This window comes from Cyrtonyx montezumae, unplaced genomic scaffold (assembly GCF_038088225.1).
Source record: "Cyrtonyx montezumae isolate F1298 unplaced genomic scaffold, pur_monq_1.0 scaffold_8, whole genome shotgun sequence".
Classification (NCBI taxonomy): Eukaryota; Metazoa; Chordata; class Aves; order Galliformes; family Odontophoridae; genus Cyrtonyx; species Cyrtonyx montezumae.
Window position 1 is genome coordinate 116,617,149 of NW_027072089.1, and position 23,148 is coordinate 116,640,296.

The 23,148-nt window shown below is 38.2% G+C and overlaps 1 protein-coding gene across 3 annotated transcripts in view; it reads left to right on the forward strand.

Annotated features, from left to right (window-relative positions):
• The window catches only part of ETV1 (ETS variant transcription factor 1), a 62,661-nt gene that overhangs the window by 21,594 nt on the left and 17,919 nt on the right, over nucleotides 1-23,148 (forward strand). For all 3 annotated transcript variants that reach the window (XM_065752259.1, XM_065752258.1, XM_065752260.1), the window contains 3 exons: nucleotides 11,591-11,720; nucleotides 13,253-13,441; nucleotides 16,842-17,089. In XM_065752259.1, coding sequence (XP_065608331.1) covers nucleotides 11,591-11,720; nucleotides 13,253-13,441; nucleotides 16,842-17,089 — 567 coding nt within the window. The remainder of the gene's footprint in view (nucleotides 1-11,590; nucleotides 11,721-13,252; nucleotides 13,442-16,841; nucleotides 17,090-23,148) is intronic.

Consider the following 23,148-nt stretch of genomic DNA (forward strand, 5'->3'; position numbering starts at 1 on the left):
TGACATTTACTGCCAAGACCTGCAGTCACTGAATAGGAAGGTTACTGACTGGCCAGGTTGTTGCCTTTAAATTTATGTATTATGAGTCGTCATCAAGGACATTTGAAAATTTACATGCACAGAAACAATTTCCAGGCTTATTAATTTGATCCTCTTTGTCCAAATGTTGTTTCTTTTCTGTTTCTAAGTTTACCTTTGAAAAATAAACTATTTTTTTTGTCTTACTTGAAGGTCTCTTCACATGAAAACTGTGTGCAGTATTTTCTTATTAGCCCATCTGTAAGAGAATTTTACTTGACCAAAGCACTGATATAAATGGAGTCAAAAGCGACTGTAAAAAAAAAGTGCAAATACTCAGTAAAGACCAAACGTTTTAAATATTTGGGAGTAGTATTTATGAGCTAGATTTATACAAAGTGTATATGCTCTGCATCTGTGTATCTATGTTCTGAAAAAATATATAGTGTATATAGTGGTTCTGCATATTCAGTTGTGAGTCCTCCTATACAGGGATACTTTAAGTAGTGGCAGAAGCCTTAAACATCTGTGCCGAGAATCAGAGCCGGGTTGCAGGTGGTCAGAATTCCACCAGCTTCCAAAAGAGCACTTTGCTCTTTTGTCTGTCAATATCGAGCGACTTATTCAAGTCCTGACTTTATGTTCCCAGAGGTAACCACTTTTATCAATGGCTTCTTTGTTTCCCTGTTGAATTAGTGATAAAAACTTGTGAGTTGAGTATTACTGTTGACTCATTTCAATGGCCTGCGCCTTTTCCAGTGTGAATTTGGTAGTCAACAGTTCGGTAGAGATTTAGATTTCAGCCTCCCTTTTTAAAAAGATTTGGGCTATAGATCATTAGATTAGCCTTACTGATGAGCATTCTTGAAAATTTAGCATTCCAGTGTGAAGGACACAGATGCATTTGGAGTGGTGACAATTTCATTCTTCCAACAAAGTAAAACAAAAATCTCATTAGCTACCCTGAGTTAGTGTGTACTTCTTTTATGAACGTGTAGATGTTCCTATTGCTAAAGGTAGACACAGATTAAAAATAATTCTCTTGAAATGCAGTTTTGTTTCTTATAATGAGAGCTGCTAAAATAAAAACAAATTGTAAATAATCTTTTAAATTAGTTGTTTAGTTTATGCTAGACAGCTATCTTTGTGAGCCGTTATTTACTGGCTCCTCTTGCTTTCACATACTGTTGAGTAGCTAACTGACAGGCATGATTATCCTTAAGAATAGTGTATTATTATGATGCTCATTTATTATCAGGATGTTGCTATTTTACAAGGAAAGAAACTGGTACAGTGCTTATCAATATCTGATGTAGGCTTGTAAGACTGAGGGATCTTCAAACTAGAATCATCCTTTTAAGACCTAAAGTCATTTAGGTTATGAAGAACAAGTGTCAGAGTCAGGTATTAAATCCAGTTTCTTTGACTTTATGTCCATCTGCAGGTACAAGGCCAGCTGTCTTGTCATAGGTAGTTTTCTTCATGATTCTGTGTCTCTGCATCCTTTTAAAATCCAGACCTGAAAACCCTAAATTGCTAATATACCTGAAGTGGAAATTGTATGTGTGTAAATCGCTGGGATACTATCTCACATGGTTATTTTAGTAATGGAAGTTACGTAGTACTTAGCCATTACCTCTTACAATTTAAATTAAATTTTGGAAATTGCTGCAAATGGAAATCCTGTCCTCAGAAAAGCACACAGACCCTGATTTAGTGGCCAGCTTTCTTCTCTTCCCATTTAACTTTATTGATAATTCCCAGGTAGGAATAGAATTTAAGCTTTCTCCCAGGCCATTAAGACTTTCAAGGAGGATTCACTTCCCCTTGCACCCTGCCTGGGAGCCCTCGGAGCCACGCACATTATAAGTAAACGCAGAAACAAATGCTCCGATCTCCCAGGACTGTAACACTGCAAGCTAATGCAGGTGAATAGCAACCACGCTGCGCTGTGGGGTCCTGGAGGCTGGAGGTCCAGCATAGGGGGATTAAAAAAATTCTTCCGATTTTCTTCCCTTTACAGTACGCTGCCCACAGTTTTTAGACCAATTGCTACAGATCCCAGCTAGTTTAATTTTTATGGGGTTACTGCTTCCTCCTTCAGAGAGCCCTGAGCCGCTGTTTATTCTGGGAGCAGGAGATCTCTTCCTCCTGCCTCACCTACTCTCCTCAAACATCAAAGCAAGCCAGTTTGCTCCTCCTAACATAATCCTCCCTCTCTCCCTCCCACCGATGTTCTGCAAATTTCCTTGTATTATTCTCAGAGTTATTCAGTGTCTGGTATTTATCAGCAAGTTAACTTTTGCCCTGCAGGTCCGGGCCGGAGCTCTCAGCCCCTCAGGCAGTGCTTTCACCCGAGCTGCTTGCGGTGGAGCCTCGTGGATCAATGTCTGCAAGGAAAGGGGAGCACCGCATGGAGGGGACTGTATACAGCAGTGCTCATGACAGCATTTCTGCGACAACACTGCTTTCGGAGGCTGAGAAACTGTGTCTGTAATTGCAGCTCTCACTGGAAAACAAAACAAAACAAGCCAACTTTCTGGACAGTTCTTAACTAGAATCTGAAATCTTTTGGGGGTGGAGGAGAAGGGGTCAGCTGGCCAAATCTTGTCAAATCACCCCTTTGCTTGGGGGTAGAGGAGTACAGACAGTCCACTGAAGTCCTGAGGCAGTTCAGTCAGCAGCTGTCCAAATTAAGTATCAGTTCAGGTTTAAAGACCTACAGTGCCCTAGCGAAGTGTTCACCAGCAGCCTGTTAAAAAGTTGGCCTTGTAAATTGCTCTTTGTGTTTGGGGAATAGCTTAACTTTGTACTGATATTTTCTGAAAGCTTCTTTCCCCCACCTTCCTGCTTTCTTTAGCCAGGTGGGTGGGCTTTTTATTTTCTTCTTTTTTTTGATAGGCAGAACATATTTGCTGCTTCAGTTTTCAGCCTACATGGCCCTCTTAAATGAGAAGCCAAGTGGCTACAAATATCCACATTATCTCAGTGGTGCCTTCAGTGCTGCCAGCATCAGGAAGCTGCAGGGATACCCTCAGTAACAATAATGAATATTTCAGAAATTGCAACTATGCAGACAAGCAAATGAGGGATATCTTGTGTGGAAAATGGGCATTTGTAGCATTGAAACAGTTATTAAGCTATATGGGTGCAGTGTCTAATACTGTGCCCCCTCTGCCACCCTGGTTAGGGACCCTCCGTCTTCAAGAAAGCTGCATTCATGGTGTTGTGGAGGATCCTGGGTTAGCTACCCATAAATTGCTAAACTGGCAGAAATTTTCCAGAGTCCTCACAGACAAACTTTAAAAAAGCGTATTTCAGTTAAAGACTGGCTTTTATTTGCAGTTTTGGAGAAGATTCTGGCAAAATTTCTCGCCTGAGGCAGGAACATCATTTTTAGGATTCAAATAAGCTGTGCTATAGGGAAGTAGCATATAACTACCGTATAATTATAATTGATCACTTTTCCCCATGTACAGAAGCCCTAATGTAAGTCTGTTCTATGGATAGTGATGCAATCTTTGCTACAACTGTGATGTGCTGTAGGTACAACAAACCCATTTCTGTTCTCTGAGTCAGCCTTCTTTTAGGTCTCACATGTTATTCTCAGAGGTTTTATATTCATACCAGATCATAGTAAAGATAGGGAATAATTATGGTTGATACATGGAATGAATATTATCTAGAGATGAGCAATTCAATTAATTTAAATCTATTTTCATCAATAGTTGTGTCTTATCTTTTAGTCCTTAATCTAGAATGCTTTGTGGTTTGATTAATAATAATAATAAAGTTATAGCAGACAGCACTTGTTAATGTCAGTGCATTACTGCAAACTTTAAGGTGCAGAGTTTCCCAGTATCGGTTGTAGGAAAATGTGCTTTTATTTTCCATCTTTGAAACTCTACAGTATTAATTAAGAATTAATTCCAGCTTTCAGTACAGTTCATCTTCTCCTGTTTTCTGCTTTTTCCTATTTCAAAATCAGAATCGATTTTTTTTTTCTCACATTATGTCATCTTAGAACACCTAGATTTTGAGAGCATAATTCCACAATTCTGGACTGTCTTTTATTCTTTGATTCTGTCATTTTTTCCTACCCCTTGATGATGTTAAAGACTATACTATTACGTAGTATTCTTGCAATGCAGTATTCAAGTAGATGGTTAATTGATATGCACAGTTTTGTGTGCTTTAGAATAAAGGAAAATAAGCAATTTGCTTCATTTTGCAGAAGAGTCCTGTTATTAAAGTGCCATTTGTAGTTGTATGTTTTCCAGTAAAGGTGACAGATTACTTCAAAGCTGGTATTTTCTTTTTGTTAAACAAGGTTCTCAAATAGATCCATCTTGCCCACGTATTCTATTCTTGCCAGTTGGCTTTGAAAGGCTGGTGATTGGGCTCATCGTTCAGAACTAGCTTCCAAAAACTGAGGTCCCATGCTGTTTCTATCTATTGAGCTGGTAGGAGCTGGAAGGATCTGATCTGAAGCCAAGGCAAAGACTGAATTGATAGAATCATATCTAATATGTTTGCCAAGTACTGCCCAGTTGGGAAGTTCCACTTTCTGGGAAAGGGTACCAAGACAAGGGGTGGCAGAGCATCCGTAGTGATTACCAGCTAACCTCAGATTTCCTTTCCTGGACTTATAGCCAGGCTCTCATGTAGGAAAGGACTGTTTTTTTATTTTGAGTGCACTTTTACACATTTACTTCCTGTTCTTCTGTGTGCTGATTACCTATTTTCTCCTTAGTTACAAATATGTATGTAAAGAGGGAAAACCTTACTACTTTTTACTGCGGGATTATGCTTGTTTTGATAGTACTTAATGTATCACTGCAGAGGCATCCATGCACATTCATAGTGTTTGCTTCTGTTTGACTCTCTCTGTTCACACACAGACACCCAAAAATGCGTGCATGCTCTGATTCAGGTGAGTCGTTACTACTCAGTGTGACTAGATGGAAATCAACTGTCTTTAGGGACAGATTCTGTTTTCAGTACATTCTGGTTTTGTAGCTACAGTCTTAAGATTGGCAGTGTCATATCAAGTTCATATATTCCTTTAAATATATATATATATATATATATATATATATATATATATATATATATATATATATATATATATATATATATATATATATATATTTCTTCTCTTTCCTGGAATCTTTTGTTTGTGAGATCCTGACAGCTCAAATCTTTTGTCTAAGTTCCTTGATGTCTCTTGTCTAAGTTCCTTTTTTTGTACAAGCTGCTCTGAAGTCACAGTGATGATACACATCTGCATGTCAGATATCCAATTTGTTACCAACTTCTTCCAGTATAGAGTAGAGAGTGGGACCAAAATGAAATCCAGTTGACTGCAACTCAGCTAAGATCTGATAGCATTGGCTTTGATAGATCAGATGGTGGAGAACTTGGTGGACTCTATGTAGATGTTATCTGCTCAGCTACTTTTGAAACAGTCTTGCTTGTCTTTGCAGCTGTTGCAGTGGTCAGAAACAAAAGGGTTTTTTGCCATTGTCTAGCCAAGAGATTGCATATGGTGAAAGCAATTGCAGATCTTGCCTTGATCTGTCATTACAGTCACTTGTCTTTGAAAATCACTGGGAACAGTTTAATGGGAAAGACTCAGTTACCACCCTTTACTGTCTTTCCTTCCTCTGCCCTCTCCTCACCTGTCTTTTCTTCGGTGTGGTGTTTTTATTTAAGTTCTTGTTCCTGTGCTGGGCTGAATGCTGCATTCAGCTGTAGCAGCAGAAACCTCCAGAGTATGAAGGAGTGGTCAGCTGTACCTGTTTCAGCTAATTCCTCCCAGACATCCGGAAGATTAACCAGTAACATTTCTCATCTTAATACATTGTAGAATTAAATGGAAAAAGCACCCTGCTTTGGCATCCTTTTGTCTTTAATCTGATGCCTATTAAATGTTTGTTAAAATGGAGAGTGCATCTAACTGCGAAGGTACGTAGCTCAAATCAAAATCCCGTAGAATTAAAGACCCAATAAGTAATTTCTGGAATGCAGAAGGCAATCGTTTCAAAAGTTAAATGCATATTCTTGAAAACTCTTTAGAAAATATGTATATAAATTCAGACATGCCCACCTGGGAGCCATACAGGAAGTATTTAGTTTTTTAGTTCATTGTATTGAATGTGCAAATAACTATACTGAATGCACAGTTTAAATGGTAAGTTACTGTTGCAGAGAGAGAATTTCGGGTCGCAGATGAGACCACAGTGTTGTGTTTGCTGTTATTTATTTATTTATTTTAATGTCTGCAAGTAAGGGTATCTAGGGTCATTACTATCAGGTGAGAAGTAACTAGCTTTTTACCCTCTTGGATGAACAGTTGAAGATTTTCTGTCTTTTTTTCATTATGAAAATGCCAACCTGTTGTACTTAAAGCGTAAATAATTTCTCTGAATCATCAGGTGAGTGCTGCTCAGTTATACTGAGCAAGGAAAATTGCAAAAGCACGTATTAGGGTCCCTGTCCTTAAGTGTATTTCAGTTTGCATTTTGATAGCAGTTTAGCAATGTTATCGCCTATTTTGTCACAGACATAATTCACATCTTTCTTCAGGCACTGTAAACAAGAGAAATGGTTTAATGGCTCCATAAAAGGCACTCTGTGCTGATAGCTGAGATTAGACCCTTTAGTAATGGATTTTTGTGTGCTGGGGGAAGGGGGAGGCTTGGCAGAAGTAAATGTACTGGAAAAGAATCTTTGAGAGACTGATGTATCTGGAGTGCCTGCTGCATTTCTGCATGCATTTGGAGGTGGATTTAAAGTGTGACAGTATTGGTTTATCTGTACAGGAGCCTGTTCTTCTTGCTTTTGAAATTTTACTGAGTACTAACTCGAGTTACCCTAGTTAGTCCAGCACCAGGAGTTGTAGTGGTACTAACCCCAATTATTTGTGCAGCTTCTCTCTTTTTGTCGTGCTGTTATAAAAATCCCCTCTATCCAAACATGTTCATGAAATCTCTCTATATTTACATAGCATATTAACAGTTTTGTCTGAGTCGATCATAAAAATGAGTTTGCAAAGTTGGGTTTAGAGGGTGGTGTGAGGCCATAAATTTGAAAAGCAAATCAGAAACATGCAGCAGAAATGTTCAAGGCATGATGAATTCCAGTGACCTCTCTGTTGCATTCTTTTCTCTGCAGCTACGCAAAGTTCTCAAACTTAATGCGGATGAATGTGGTGTTACTTTCATTGTCATTGGATTTCACTAACAAACAAGTTTGCTGTTGATTTTATATCATGTAATAAATTATCCTGCAAGCATTGCTGATAAGACATTTTTATCTTTTTTGGTCTCTGGAATCAAGACCTGCTTTTTATCAACATCATGGAATTACCAGTATCATTTAATATGTTTTAAAAATATGTTTAATTCAGTTCTTCACAATGCAAAATCTGATTTTATATTGCATTCTGGGCAGGAACCTGAAGTTTCAAAATTTTAAAATATCTTCTTTTGCTCAAAGGAGAAATTACTTGCAATTTCATCTAAAATATGCGTTGTTTCTTCATCTTGACTAATCATTTCTTGAAAAGAAAAGATAGGGAAATCCTTGCTTTAATATTTGATGTAGTGCATTTCTCAAGCTTTCTCAAAAGAAAAGACTCAGTTCTGTCTGTACAGAGATGATACAGGTCCTGTTTGCTAGCCTAGGAAGCAAACAAAGTCTCCTCTAAGACAAACAGATTCCTTCTTTTAGTTTCAGAATTCTTAATAATAGCGGTCTTCATTTGGGTTTTAAACTGGGTGTTAGGAGCAAAGTGTTACCTGTCAGCAGCATAATCCCCAGTCAAAGCAGAGAAGCACTTGAAAACAAGTGGTATCTGTGTGTTCTGCATGAGTTCATTACGTGGTGACATGGTCACTGTTTTGTGTAAGACCTAAGTACGTAAAGCCATTTAAAAACACAGAAAGCTAACGTACAACTACAGATGCTGTATTAGATATAACATGCAAGCTCTCCTACTATGCAGCTCTAGATAGATAAATCTATACACAATGAATATACTATATGTATTACAGCATAATCAGTTTGCTACAGATGGTAGCAGTCCTGCTTGCCTTATGAGTCTGTCTGCATGCTGGCTTCAGAAGCAGGGTCTGTGCTTTGAGCCTATTCTGGTGCTGACACTCCTGATTTTCCAATGCTTGAGATGAGGTGTTGAAGCTGGCCATCTAAATACAGGTTCTAAGGTTTTTGCCTATCAAGTTGGGAAGTAGTTATCTGTAAGTAATCACTTGGGATGAAATCCTGGCCCTTGGTCACTTCTTAATAAGATTGTTTTTAAGCAGAGTACCTGTTAACTTCAATAGAGTTGAGACTCTGTTCTGGGGTTAAGCCAAATGAATTTACCATGTAGAAGATTGGAGTGGTGAGGAGCTGGTTGTTTGAAATGCCGATTTTTTTAACTTGGATGTGTTTGTAGCTGGTTGTGCTGTGCTAAAATTAGATTATATAAATAAGCAACCTTGCTCTTATCAGAAGAAAACTAATAGGAAGAAAAGTCATATGAAATCCAGTTTAGCAAAGCTACATCTGTTTAAAAGCTGTTTTAATCAGCACTCTATGAAATGAGTGCCGCACTAAAATGAAGAGCAGTGGATGAAGGTGGCAGTGACGATGTGAGGACCTGTTTTGAATGCTTGAAATTTTACTGTTGGAATAAGTCTGTCATCTTCAGCCACACTTTAGATGTGGTTTTAAAGGTCAAGAGGCATTTGAGAATGCCCTCCCAAAGCATACTAAGTGTTTTTCCTTTCTTCCTCTAAAAGTGTACACTTAGAAGTTACAGATAAAGCTTAGCATGGTGACTGTGTCAGGAGAATGCCCGAAGAAGGCCTTAAATTTTACAGCTACGTTATCTTTCTGGCCCTAGTTAAGATAAAGATCTAATATAAAATCACTTTGAACTGTAATGCTTTCCTTAAATAAAATGAAAGTGTTAACCTACTTGATTTGATACATTTTACCCGAGCTTATAAAGCTGGGAGGAAAGTGAGGTAAACTTTAATTAAAACTACAGCACAGATGCCTCCTAGCACCGTGCCCTGTACCTTGCTAGGACTGTACAGTAAGCAAAATAAAAATGTACCTCGCAGCCGAGGCAGCAGGCTGGAGCCGTGTTCAGTGAAAGTAATTTAATTAGTGTTGATCATGACTCCAGATGATGGTGATTTGATAAGGAATAATTTAGTACTTAACAGCCTTTTACATGCACCAACTCCATGTGGGAAGGTAAAGCAAATTGCACAAAATGAATGTGCTGCTTTCACTTGTGCCTGTGCCAGTGAGCTGGAAAACTGCCTGTTAGCAGACGTTCAGGCTCTCAGCGCCGTGATGAAATACCCAGCCAGTTCTCCGCGCAGGGCTGTGGTGTGGGAGTCTCTGTACTCCCGTTATTTAAAAATAAATAAGGGAAGTAATTTTTCATAACAGATTAACTTTGAGGAAGTAGCAAAGTTTAAAAAAAAAAAAAAAAAAAAAGTCGAGCAGCGTGTGGCCTTGGTGCAAACATGTGATACTGGCTTTAGAGAAGAGTCTTGTTACAATTGTGGTTTAATTCCCTGATCCAAGTCAGGGAGCTTGCTGACCTCTGTGTCAGAGCCATAGTTCTGGAGATGGAGCTTCCATCCCACGCTGAAACGTGCAGCACTGCAGTGCTGTCTGACCGAGGCACGCGAGGATAGCCAGCAGTGAAAGTTCACTCATGAAAACCCAAAGCAAGCTGCTGGGGGTCAGCCTGATTTGTGATGACAGTGGAAAGCTGACCATGGGCTGCAGTTTGCTTTACTATTAAATTTGAGAACTTTTATTCAAGGGGTCCATTGGTGTTTTATTTTAGTGCAAGTTAATATCATTTTTTATTCAGAAAGATTTCTTACTGTGATGTTCACTACTTTTTACCTCTGTTTCTTCAGTTACTGTGCTGTGTTTCTCTGCCTCTGTTACTCTTTTCCTATGCAGTCTTTCCATGATGAATGACTACTGTTCACCAAATCTAATAGCTGAGTAGAGGTCTTAGAGAGAAATCTTGTGAGTTTTGTGAATTTATGTGGGAACGTAATACAGCAACATCTTGCACATTGTCTCAGGTGAGAGCTAACTGAATGAGCTGTCATAAGCCAGTAGGAGAGGACCTGTTTGGGAAAGTTGTTACCCAGTTGCAGGAAAACCAATCAGGTGAGAATCAGAAATCAAGATCTGACATACTTGTGATTCAGGGTTTATTGGTTCTAATATTTACTTGTAGTGTTTCATTTGCCTGTCAAAAATATCCATGTTTGTGCCCACGCATTAGTAAAAAATACGTAGTCTTCTTTCCTAAGATCAAGTGCAAGGGAAGGGACAAGATATTACCTAACAGTATATAACAAGGTCTTAATATTGTAGTGAAGATTCTTTAATGGAGCGCTGCACATATGTGGCTTCCTCCAGTAACACAGATCCTTTTGTCAGGTTGCAGCATGACATCCGAACTATGGTGTTTCAGGGACAACATCACAAATCAGTCATAAGAGATCATCTCCAAACTCTAGGCTGCTCAGAGTCCAAAATGGATTTGAAACCCCATTTTATTTAAAAAACTTGAAGGGCATGTTTTTACTCTGTTAAATACTTGTCTTTAGTCCTTTGTCCTCCTAGCCACTTAATTTTGATTTGCCTGCGCTAGGTGAACTTTGAATTTTCTTCTGCTTTAATTTTGGTTAATGTTGGCTATGAATAAGGAAAGTTGGCTGGCTTAAACTGATCTGCTGGTTAACCTTATCTTTTACCTTTGTCCTTTTCCTTAATCCAAACCAACTTGTGCTTCTCTTTAAGGATGCATTTCTGTCATACTCCCTCTGTTCTTTTTGCTATATAAAAAGAAGCATAGGTAATTTTTTTTCTCCATTTCTGTCTATATTCCATTTCATGTTGACTTCAGTGAGGCCAGAATTTTATCCTGTATATTTTTGCAAAAATTACTGAAGGTGTTTCTCGTGTATTTTTTTCAGCTGTTACTTATAACTAAAGAAATGTAATCACCCACTTTCTTAAGTTTCACTACAAATGTTCATGTATTCTGTGGGTCAAAAAGATAATGGATAATATACTTTAGGCTAATATATGAGAAAACGTTTTTGGAAGAATTGATGTGGCACTCATTGAAGTGAACTGCTACTGCATTTGTAGATAAAAGCTACCTCACAAATATTACTTAGAAACATTTGGTGCCTGGGAAGTATTTTGCCTCTGACAACATTTACAGTAGTTAAGCCAAATATATGTGGGCTGTTATTTTCCTACTAATGAGATGGGATCCTGGCCATCATTCTATTAAACAATAAAAGTGCTAATAGCCAATGCAAAGGATCTCTGGTGTGTATTTTTCAGTTGATACCCAAAGAAATGCTCAAAATGTTTATTTCCTATATTGTTTTTAGTATTACAATGGTTTAATTAATCATGTGTTTAATTAACAGTGTCTAGTTTACTTGAGAGAGCTCACTGTTAATATTGTACTTGGTTTTTAATTACATTTTCTTTCTCTTTCCAGTGGCTTTTCATGGTCTCCCTGTGAAAATCAAGAAGGAACCCCATAGCCCATGTTCAGAACTTGGCTCTGCTTGCAGTCAAGAGCAACCATTCAAGTTCAGTTATGGGGAAAAGTGCCTGTACAATGTCAGGTAAAACAATCAGGAGTATGTCTACAGTGAGAGCTGCTGATTTAAATCAGGACTGGCTAAAGAGTAATAAAGCCATAATAGAGATCTTATAGAAGTTACCTCTTCAGCAGATAACAGACTGATGAGATAATGCTTTTAGCTGATGAACACCGATGGTGTTGTTTACGGTTCTATGAAACACTTACATAACAGTTTAAAAGCAACTTTTTTTCATCAAAATGAATATTCTCCATTCCTTCTCCATGGGAGACAGCCAGAATTTCAAAACCTATGGTGCAAGCATGAAATGAAAGGAGTGACTGGTTTTCTGTGAGTTGTGTTGAAAATACTTTCAAGATGCATTACACACATTAGGAAAGAGAGTAAGCTCTGTGTAACAGACTGGCAGGTCTGAGCAGCACCTTAGATATTTGACGTGTTTTGAAATGACATGCCTACATTCAAGGATGATTGCAATTTGAAATAGCAAAATGCAGATCCTAATGAAATACTATCTATTCAAAAGGAAATTGTCATCTTTTATAAGGGTAAACAGTAAAAGCTTTAATTATTCTGAGGGGCTTGATATGACTGCATTCTTTATTGATTTTCTTTTGGTTCGCACCTACATGTCACTCTTACCTTTAGTGTAAACAGTGAAGAGTTTCTTCTTGGCAGTTCAGTCTGTTTTAGAATCTTTAAACTAGCTAGTGAGTTCTTGTTCTCATTAATGTACTACCAAAACTGAAAGCACTTAAATCATTTGCATTAACTTTTTTATATGTGAAAGAAAAAGAAAAAAAAAAAGAACAAAATCAGACTGGCGCCTTCACCAGTCACAGGAATGGTTTTGATTACAAAAATCAAATGTGCTTATGAATGGATCTGATGGATGCTGGGAGACCTGATGTAGGAAATAATGCAAGTTCACGCTTACTGCCTGCTTCATGTCTGTGTTTTTCCTATTTGGAAACAAGGATATGATCAAAGCTTGTTCATGTCCTTTTCTCATTCGGGACACCTTTGTATTTGCAGGACTTGAACATTATTTTTGAGAGAAAGGAAAAAAAAGAAAAAAAACTGTCAGGGGAGGCTGCTGACATCCTATGTGGGCAGCAAAGCCAGCATAGCATTGTTTTTCTGGGTCAGATCCCTTCCCTCTAGCTGCATTCATTGTTTTTCTGTCTCACTTTGTGGTTTGTACAAGTTCTAAAAAGAGTCTTGACAGGCACTGCCAGCTCTTCATGCTCTAGTCCAGGTGCTTTTACATTTGTGTATTTTGTGTATCCCTTGTTAGAATGTCACTGTAAGACTGAATCCTTTAAAAATACATTTCTAGGCTCCAGAAAAGAGAATGCTATATTGAGCCACTTAACCTCCAAAGTGATTTCTTTCCTGTGCTCTTCCCAGTGTAGAGAGGTTCTCCTCCCTAAACTACTTAATAAAGTATCTGTAATAGGAAGCCTGTATATGATGCTTTTTTTTTTTCTCTTAATGTGCTACATGTATTTGTGGAGATAACCTGACCTTCTTTCCTCATGCTTAACTGATAGTGCCTATGATCAGAAGCCACAAGTGGGAATGAGGCCCTCCAACCCACCAACGCCATCCAGCACTCCTGTGTCACCACTGCACCATGCTTCCCCAAACTCAGCTCAGACTCCTAAACCTGACCGGGTTTTTCCTGCCCATCTCCCTCCATCCCAGTCTATTCAAGACAGCAGCTTCCCTATGGACCACAGGTAAAACACAAAACATGTACGGGACCTGTCCAGAAGTCATTTTAGTGGGGACTGCATGTCTCCCATACAGGGCAGCACTGACTTCATGCCAACAAAGTTCAGAATGTCAGAAATACGTGTTGTGTAAAATACCGGCACCCTGCTTGTTGGACTTCAGTAGGAGTTGATCTTGGCACTGACAGAGTTTTAATGAGCTACTTTTACTGCCTTGTGAGGGCAATTCACTTGAGGCCAGTAAGCCCCATGAGGTGATGAAGTCACTAGCAGACATGATCCTAGCTATAAGTGTTTTGCATCTTCTTAAGAAATGTACCTACAAAGAGATAAGTGGCCATGCTATGATGTTAGTGCTTTAGAGTATTCTTTGGAAGGGTGGATCATTTTTCCAGCTGCTTATGAAATATAGCATTTCAAACAAACTCAGATGCCAATATAAACTGCGCTTAAATAACATTAGTCTGAGTAAAAGCCACAAGAGCTGGAGACTAGAATTAAAGCTTAAACTGTCCTTAAGTCACCCTGTTTTGTTTTGATGTTAGAAATCCCTAGACAACTGACTGTCTTTCTTAGCTCTGTTTTGCAACAAATACGCTCAGTGCACTTCCTTTCTTTTTTGAGACCAAACACTTGTTTGTGGAATTCTATTCATTCTAACCATTGTTACATGAACCTGTTTGTTGAATTGTGCAGTTTCTCAGAGCATTTTGATTTTCAGCTATATATAGATATATAAGTTCAGGGACTTGTCTTAGTGCTTACAGTTTAACAAATTGATAACAAATTGTTAAACTGTATCTGAAAAGAAAATCACAGCTGTTGAGAGTTAGATTTGCATGCTTCTGCTCTAATAAGGGCGATTATCTCCAGGGATTTATGCAGATCACTTCTGAAGGAGGTTGCTATGGTTTATATTGCCATTTTGTGCCCTACTAGGATAATATTAAATATCACCCAAGGTTCCTATGAGCCTGCCTGGCACTGAAGGAGCACTGAATTGGCCCCTTCGACTGCACTGTATAGGTTTCCCCTCCTTGTGCTGTGGTTTAACCGTGTTGACCCTTGGAGAAGCCAAGCAGCAGTTCTGGATGCAGGAGTGTGGTTAAATGTGTTCCTGTATGTACACCCAAGTCAAATTGACAGGAGACTGAAATCCCCCCAAAGATAAGTGGATTCTGTTTAAAAAACTCTTTTACAGGCTTTTAAAAATTATTATTTTAGAGCAATTTGTGAAGAGAATTCTGAAACTCTGTGTCAGTGTGAATTTGAATATTTATAGGGGTTTCCATGCCCCTTATTTTATCTTTCTGTAACTGCAACAATTGCTTTGCAGAAGCTTCATGGGTTGTTTATGCACATTTTTTTCCCGTGTCTTTGAAGTTCATGTTCTTTGGGAAATTTTGCACTTGTACTTTCCTTCTGTGAAAAAATATCACGTTTTAGCGAAGATCAAATTAGCTGGGACAAAAATCTCCTTCTTCAACCTTTGTAGAGAAAAATGCAATTGTAGTGAAAGATATTTTTTCACCTTTTTCTTCTTTACTTTGAACCTCATTTCCTGTTGTTTGAAACAAATGTGCGCTTCGTATTTCTGTGCAATTCAGACCTTCCTGATTTACAAGATGGTAGCTGCAATGAGTGCATTCAGAAAATGTCATTTAAACAAATGGTCTACCTCTGTAAGTTTGTAGATAAATCTGTAAGTCCAAGGATATTTCTTTGGAATGTGCATCAGTGGTATAAGATAGAATGAGTATCTATAATGTACAGCCCATGCATCTTCATACTGGGCATGAATATATGAGCGATAAGTGGTCCTAACAAGTACCAACAGGAATCAAATCCACTTGTGTAAACAAATGACTTGATTCCATACAAAGCTTCCAGTACAACAAGTATTATTAACTTCCTTTGAGGCTTTGTGAGTGAGTCTGTTTCTTATTTTAACTTCAAGTTGCAATTTTCTGATTCACTCCTTGACAGTTCTTAATGATAATTTCTGCTTCTTTTTTTGGCTAATGAAAAAAGGAAAAGAGGGAAATGAATGCAGTGCCAGTCAGCCTAACTGTTTCATAATACATTTGAGTTTCTAAGTTTATTTTCTGCAGGTGTAGGTGGAATTGCAAAGGCCGATGTTACAGTGTAATATTCTTTCTACTGCAGAATAGAATATTTACAGCAGCATTAAAAAAAATAATTTTGTCTCTAGTACTACATTGTAAGCAAAGAAATATCCCCGTAGTTCCTACAGTATTTGTAATTAAGCTACAATGGTAAATATTTCTCAGACTAAGTTCACAGGAGTATTTTGACAGATGTTAGGTTTCAATTATTTCAGAGACATGTACTACATTTGAGATGATTTTCCAGGACTGTGTTGTTTATGCAGTCAAAACCCTGCTTTCTTCTTCACTTACTCCATTTTCTCCAAGAGAACGCCTGCTTTTGCTGGCATGAGCCACAGTCAGTTCCACTGCAAAACACAAAAAGCTGAAGAATGACTAGTTCTTCATTTTTTTAGTGTGACCATGCAAGACTTGCAGAGAAAGGCACTAGTTTCTTTTTTAAAAAAGAGAGTTAATGAGTGGCTAAAAGGGCTAGGAAGCATTTAGTTGTAAGAACGTTGTTGCACCTGATGTGGATAGGAAAAGACACAATTCTGGTGGTGGTAGTTACCTTCAGTGTGGTCACCTGCAGATCACGGAAGACTGTGGAGTTTATGGGAGCAGGGTGGGAAAGTAGCGTCCTTGTACTGTCATGGGAAGAAGTTAGGGCAGGAAGGACATTCTTATGCTTTGTTTCTCTTAGCAAAATCTGTACCCTATCCTTTTTCTGGAGTGCTTAAATTCCCTTATGAAATGCAGTGCCACCTTTTCAGGTAGACCTTTGTCCTCAAGTGGACAGAACTGTAGACTTTTACCCGGCCATGATTCTGGGAGTTAGGACAGACAGTGTTCTTTGCTTACAACGATTGTGTTTGTTGTGGTGGTCAGAATGGTTTCTACATAACAGAACTGCAAGAGTAAATTAGAGTGCAAGCAATATGCTATTCATGCTCATGAAAGAACAGAGAACTCCGTGTTACTGTTGTAGTATAATGTCTGTCTTTTTGCTGCTTAGTCTCTGCTGTTGAGAGATGTTGAAGGCATAGAATATGGTGGTGGAGGCAGGTATTAGAGTTGGTATTAGTAAGTGGGGGCTTTATTTCTTTGCTTCTTGCTGTTCTGCAGCACTGCCATGATCATAATCCTGGTGGGGAGCATTTGGCATTATCATAAACAAAATGTTTGCTACTGAGAAAATGATAAAGCCATTCCCTCCTGCTAACCATAATCTGTGAAGATCTTTGTGAAATGGGATGCAGCTTAAGTCCTTTACATGACCTCTCTAACTTGTGTCCTAGATTTCGCCGCCAGCTCTCTGAACCTTGCAATTCTTTTCCACCTTTGCCTGCAATGCCGAGGGAAGGACGTCCAATATATCAGCGGCAGATGTCTGAGCCTAACATCCCCTTCCCGCCGCAAGGTTTTAAGCAGGAGTATCATGATCCAGTTTATGAACACAACGCCATGGTTGGCAGTGCAGCCAGTCAAAATTTCCCCCCTCCTCTGATGATTAAACAAGAACCTAGAGACTTTGCATATGATTCAGGTAGGTGAGACTCTCTTTATTTTTGCATAGTAAAGTAATAAATGAGTCCAAGGTAGTACTTTTAATGTTTTGATTGTATTAATTGAGACTTGCTCTTTTGACTTTAAATTTCTCAAAGTAATTTCTGTCCAATATGTCTTACAAAATAGTAAGACTGCCACACAGTACCACGTGTCTTGTGCCACTCTTTCCTTGTCTTGATCTACAGATGGTACCACTTCCTAGAACTCTCTGTCCAGACAATGTACAAGTTAAAGAAACCAGAGAAGAAAAAATTGTGGGTGTAAAACTGAGCTTTGCTTAAACGGGGTCTTGCTCTGTACTATCTCATCTCTGACCTCTAAATTTGTGTGTTCTGTTTTATGAGCTCTTTTATTTCCCTGCCAGAAGCAGAGGACTCTTTCTTCTCTTCCTTGTGCTACCTTAAATCAGAAGTAACTCCACTGAGGTGGGGTTTATACAGCTATAAAACCAATGAGGGAGAAGAATCAGGCAAATTGGTGTCAGCTTCTCAGTTTGTGCATACTCCTGTGTTTTGTAGAGGTAGATAATCTGTGATGCCAGGTTGCTGATGTAGAGAATACACTATTGCTATTAATAATGTTTATTATTATTGTGCTTGTAGGGCAACTGAAATGGAGCCGTATTGCTCAATACATAGTATGAAATAGAGGAGGTGGTGGCCCATTCCAAATAGCTTCAGGTCAGAAAAGATAAAAGCGTGAATCAAGGGAATAATATTATCAATGTTAGGTTACTTTGCCACAACTTAAATTTTAGAGAAGGAGGAAACAAAAGTAGGGAAGGCAAAACAGAGTTTAGTGTTGAGTACCAGGTGAAGAAGAGAGGGAAGCTGAAGGGTGGCATGGAGGGAAGCTGAGATTAGAACAGCATGGAGCGGAATGCATGGGGTAAATGGGGTAAACATCAACTTGATAAGCGTAGTGCTGTGAAAATGCCATCAAAACAAGTCTTTCAGTTCCTATATGTAAATGATTTCTGCGGCTTCTCAGTCACTGTCTTTGTCTTGCTTTATGTATGCTATGCTGTTGGGGAGCGGGGGGGACTTCAGTAAGTCCTTACGGGCGCTCCTGGGGCAAGGTGCATTGCTTTCACCGGGTAGTGGGGAGAATGGATGACCTGCCTCCTTGACTTCTGCCTAACTCTCTTCTGGGTGCTGCAGTACCTCTTGTGCTTTCTTCCTGGCTCGATCTCTGGCTAGATGCTTTTGCAGTTTTGTTTCCAGTGGCTTCATGGTTGTTAAGTCGAGGTCTCCTTTGAAAGTTAAGTCCATGACAAACTGTCTTGCAAATTGATACAGTGGATAATTTGTTTTTATTGTCTTTTCTATGGCTATCTTAGCATTGTTTAGTAGAATATTTTGTGGTAACGTAAATTGCCTGTTTCAGAATTAATCTCCATATTGGAACAGGTTATTTTTGAAAGTGGAGCTGCTTTTGCCCTTCTTAATCTTCACAAGCAAAAAAACAGTCCTTAGATAAACTTGAGTGAAGCATATTCAGGGAGGGACTAAGGACTTCAGAACTGAAGTATGACAACATGAAAATAGGTTTAGATTGTAAGACTGGGATCTTGAACTATACCTGTTCACTGATGAAGATTCTGAAATAATATGGTTTTAGTAGTCATGTATCTTTAGTCTTAGAGAAGAGCAGGGGAGATACTGTCTGCAAAGTTGATGTGGCTGTGGACAATAAATAGGGGACTGCAGCTTCAGGCACTGCCAGTCCCCTGCAACCTTCACAAGCACCGTTATTCATCCTTCTAAATTAAAGGATGAAAAAAGGCCCTTTTGTAAGCATGCTTCTTATTTGGCTGGGAAGTGGGACCTCCTTATTGCATGCTATTACTTTAAGTCTGGGTTGGCTGCTAGCATCTGTCTTTCCTTGGAATATTCTTTATGGCAATAAAAGCAATTTTGATTCTGAAAGGAAGATGTGCGTAGTTGTGTCCAATCCTATCCTGCTTTTTTTTTTTTTTTGCCAACAAGAACATTTCACTTTTTAGTAGTGACATTTAAGCAAAATTGTTGTTTCTTTTGCAGATGAATAATTAGTTTTTAAAAATGTAATAGCTATGTAACCAGTGGTCATGAAAAATTAATCTGTTGGTATCAGGAAGTACTTTTATTGGCCTCAGAATCACTGCATTTAAGTTGACACATCTGTACACTCCATAAATTGCAGTCAACAACTGTGGTCTGTTGATATTTTGTCTTGTTACCATCTGTTCTCTAGAAACCATCATTTTCCATCCTTGCTAAAAGTACATTAAATAAGCCCTTAGGAAACATAATGTATTTGTCACTGAATCATTGATTTCATTTTTCGCCTATGGATGTTCAGGGAAGGAGGAATGCCTGAGTGAAAAGTCTTTTTTTGCATGCTATTTTATTGCAGCTCAGATAAGAATATAGAAACGTATTTAGAAAGTTCATTGTAATACACCAAGATGTTCCTTTTGGGATGTTTTTGAAAGAGCCTCATAAAAGTTCATTGCTTTTGTGCACTATACTTTTATACTTTGTGGGAAGCTGGTGAATGAAAAGCATTATTACGGAATGATTATAACTCTATTAAAACATGACATTAATTATGACATGGGAAATGGCAGATCAATTAGTTGTAATTGTAATTGCAGGTATGCAATTTCTACTGCAGAATGTTTGAGATAATGGAAAAAGAAAAATGTCAACAGAGTAGAAGTCTTCCTTATCTATCCACTCTTCTAGAAGTCAGAGTGCATCACATACATTCTATCAAACATTTTCTGCTATCTTTTTTTGCTTCTTGTCACAGGTGTTATTACTTGATTATGTATCTAGCAAAGAACTTGTATTACTTTGGGATTTTATGTCATTAATGAATGACCCCAAAAGTCTTTCTAGTATGTTTGTTTACAGGAATCAATAATGATCATTCTTGTACTGTTAGCACTACTATAATTCAGTCCATGTGCTCAGTTATTTCAATGAAAAGGCCAATCTTGAGGTGCTTCATCTATTCTGGGTTTATTTTGAAGCATAACCCGTGCAGATTTAATCCTTCCTATTTTACTTAATTTGCAAATACGCTGTGTTATTACTCTCACCTTTGCATGTAGGTTAATATTAAAAATGTTTTGCAATGGAACCTTAAATTCCTGGTTAAATTCTCACATTTTGTTTTACCCAATTGAATTAGTTACTTAGTTTGGAATGTTCTTTTTTTTTTGTGTCCATGTCTTTGGCTAAGAACTTGGAAATTTGTCACCTGGTAGTTTTAGTCAGAAATAAGTAGAGAAATTACTGCTTCCGTATACTTACTACTGATTGCTAGGAATTATCTGTTGGTAGAGAGGCAATGCTAGAGGCATTGATAGGGCTATTCTTGCATCTCAGGGTAGTCTGGCAATTAATACTTCGAACGGATTCTAGTAAATTAGGATTCTATCCCTGTTACTTTCGAAGTTTTCTTTGAAAGTTGTCAGTCACATTGCTTTTGTAATGAACTGTCGAGACACAATTACGAACCTCTATGTGTTGCGCTCTGTGTTGCTCATCCCTCAAACTCCTGAGGCCTCACAAATAATGGATACCCTTGGCACTCGAGAATGGGTAATAGGGATGAGTGTAGGCTGAGACACATTGGATATATATGGGAACCCAGCTACAACTGGAAAAGTCTTGATGAACATTATGTGTTATGTAAGTTCAAAGCTTAACACCAGGTAACTCCCTTTGAATTTTTAGGTGAGGAAGTACAGGAACATCAGACCAAGCATCACAAAAATAAGAAATAATGTGAAAAACATGGCTGAGATCACAACTACTTTGACAAACTTTGGATCTGGGATGGCCTTTGTTAGGTCTTGAGATTGTCCATTCCACTGTAGTAATCTTAAGCTCCTTTTTTTCCTTTCTTAAAACATTCTGCCTCATTAACAGCAGAACTTCTACCTCTAACAAATGAAACAGGCTCCACCTGTGAATCTGCTCATTGCACTGCTGCTCTCCCTCCCCCAAAGTAACAGATTTGATTTGTTCAGTCAAGAGACAGGAGTCCCGAGTCAAAAGGCTATATTCATTAGCAACAAAACAGTTGTATCAAAGTTGACCGGGAAATTGAAGGTTAACGAGGTTCACAATTACAAGGTTTCATCATATAGGTGTAGGATGTTAGCATTTTACCATCCATGTTATAGATACGTATTTACCTAATAACTGGAAACAGAATAAAATCCAAGAGTCCTTTCTAATACCTGGTGGTGCACTTTGAAAATGCATATTAGCATGGAAAAAGATCCCTAGTAGCACGTTCTTCCCTAGAGATCAGCTGACATCTCTTGAAATGTGGGAGTTGCAAGAACAGCGTTAGAGACTGCACTGAATTAAAATTTCAGGCAAAAATAGATTTTAAATGTGTTTCTTGGAAGTATATCTATTTGCAGATATTTTTCTTTACAACAGCTGGATGTTATATTGTACCTCTTGGAAATACAGTTCAGATATTTGGAGATGCTAGTATGAAGGAAAAAAGGAAATCTTAGTTGGCAGTCAGAATCATTGCAGATTCTCATTCTCCAGGATATTCTCTAGTGCCTTGACCAGTGCAGCATTTAAAATGACAACACACAGTGCTTCTACTACTGTCTTTAATTATGTTGGCTAATTTTTGTGCAGTGCTTTGAAAATGTAAAGCACTGTGTGAGTGCTAAGTATTATTACTACAATTATTCTCCTGGGAGATTATTTCACAGACTAATGGACTTCACAGTTAAGAAATATTTCTTGATAGTAAGCCTAAATTTTCCCTTTGATCAGTCTCATTCCACTGCTCGTAGCTGCAACTCTTTGGCTCATCCTAAACAATTCCTTGGTATTAATGTGCCACCTCTAAATCTCTGTAGACAGTTTGTATGCATACTCTTAGCCCGTCTGTGTGACTCATCGAGATCGTGCTGCATAAATCCTCTAGCTGCTTAATCTTTCCCTCAATTTCTCTCTAGGTTTTTATTCTCTTTTCTCTGTTGTTTTTTTTATTTTTTTTCTAATTTTTTTTCCTTTTTTTCTTTTTCTTTCTTTTTCCTTCTTAGTTTTTTTTGTTCAGGCTGCAGATATTTGAAATACTTTCAACGTAAGTTGAAAAATAAACAACTTTTTATAAAATGAAGAAAAGTACTAGCCTCATCCTTTTCCAGGATGCGATACTTCAGTATGGGTATGTCAAAATTGCAAATCCTTAACGACCTTAAAAAAAATATATTTTACACAGTACAATTGTTCTCAGTGGAAATCTGGATTGGATAAAGGCAGGAGGGGATATGAGCCAGAGGTTTGCTCTCGAGTTCAGCAATTTTAAGAAGCCACCCCTCCTTGTTTTTGGTTTTGCCGTTTTCCTGAGTCGCGCTTCTGTGGTTTAAAATATTTCGCCCTCTGGTTTCAGGGGCTTGTCTTTGCTGTGTTGCTTCAGTGAATGAACATGGATTTCATTCAGTTAAGCTGCACTGCACTTTGTACTTGCTCCTAAAACACATAAACACAAATCTGCTGTTGGATGATACAACAGTAGAAAATAATAGCATATGAGGAGAGGAACATGGGAAACCTGGACTTGGGAAGATTGCTGTGGCAGGCAGAATTTTAACTTTTCTCTTGCTTCATATCTACCCAGTTCCCTCTGCTCAGTAATTCTGTCTAAAAGAAACTTGAAGTTACACTGGAATTAATTTTGTAACGTTGTATTTATGAACAAATGAAAATCCGAACACTAAGTTTGGAGCAGGAGGCCATACATCTATTTTTCATTTCAAAGCAGACAGTATGATCTGAAAAATTGTCCTGCAATCTGTTTTGGTTTTTTTCTTCCAAAGAAATGGATAAATATCCTCTAAATCTACAGTTACAGTAAGTGGCACTGGCTAATGATTTGATTTGAGGATTGAGAGCACAGTCTGGATTTACTCTTTGTGCATTAAGGCAGGTCAAATGGACACAGGCTGCATTTTAAATCAGTAATGGAAGGCTGAAGCCTGCCTTAAACCAATCACATCAGCCTTAC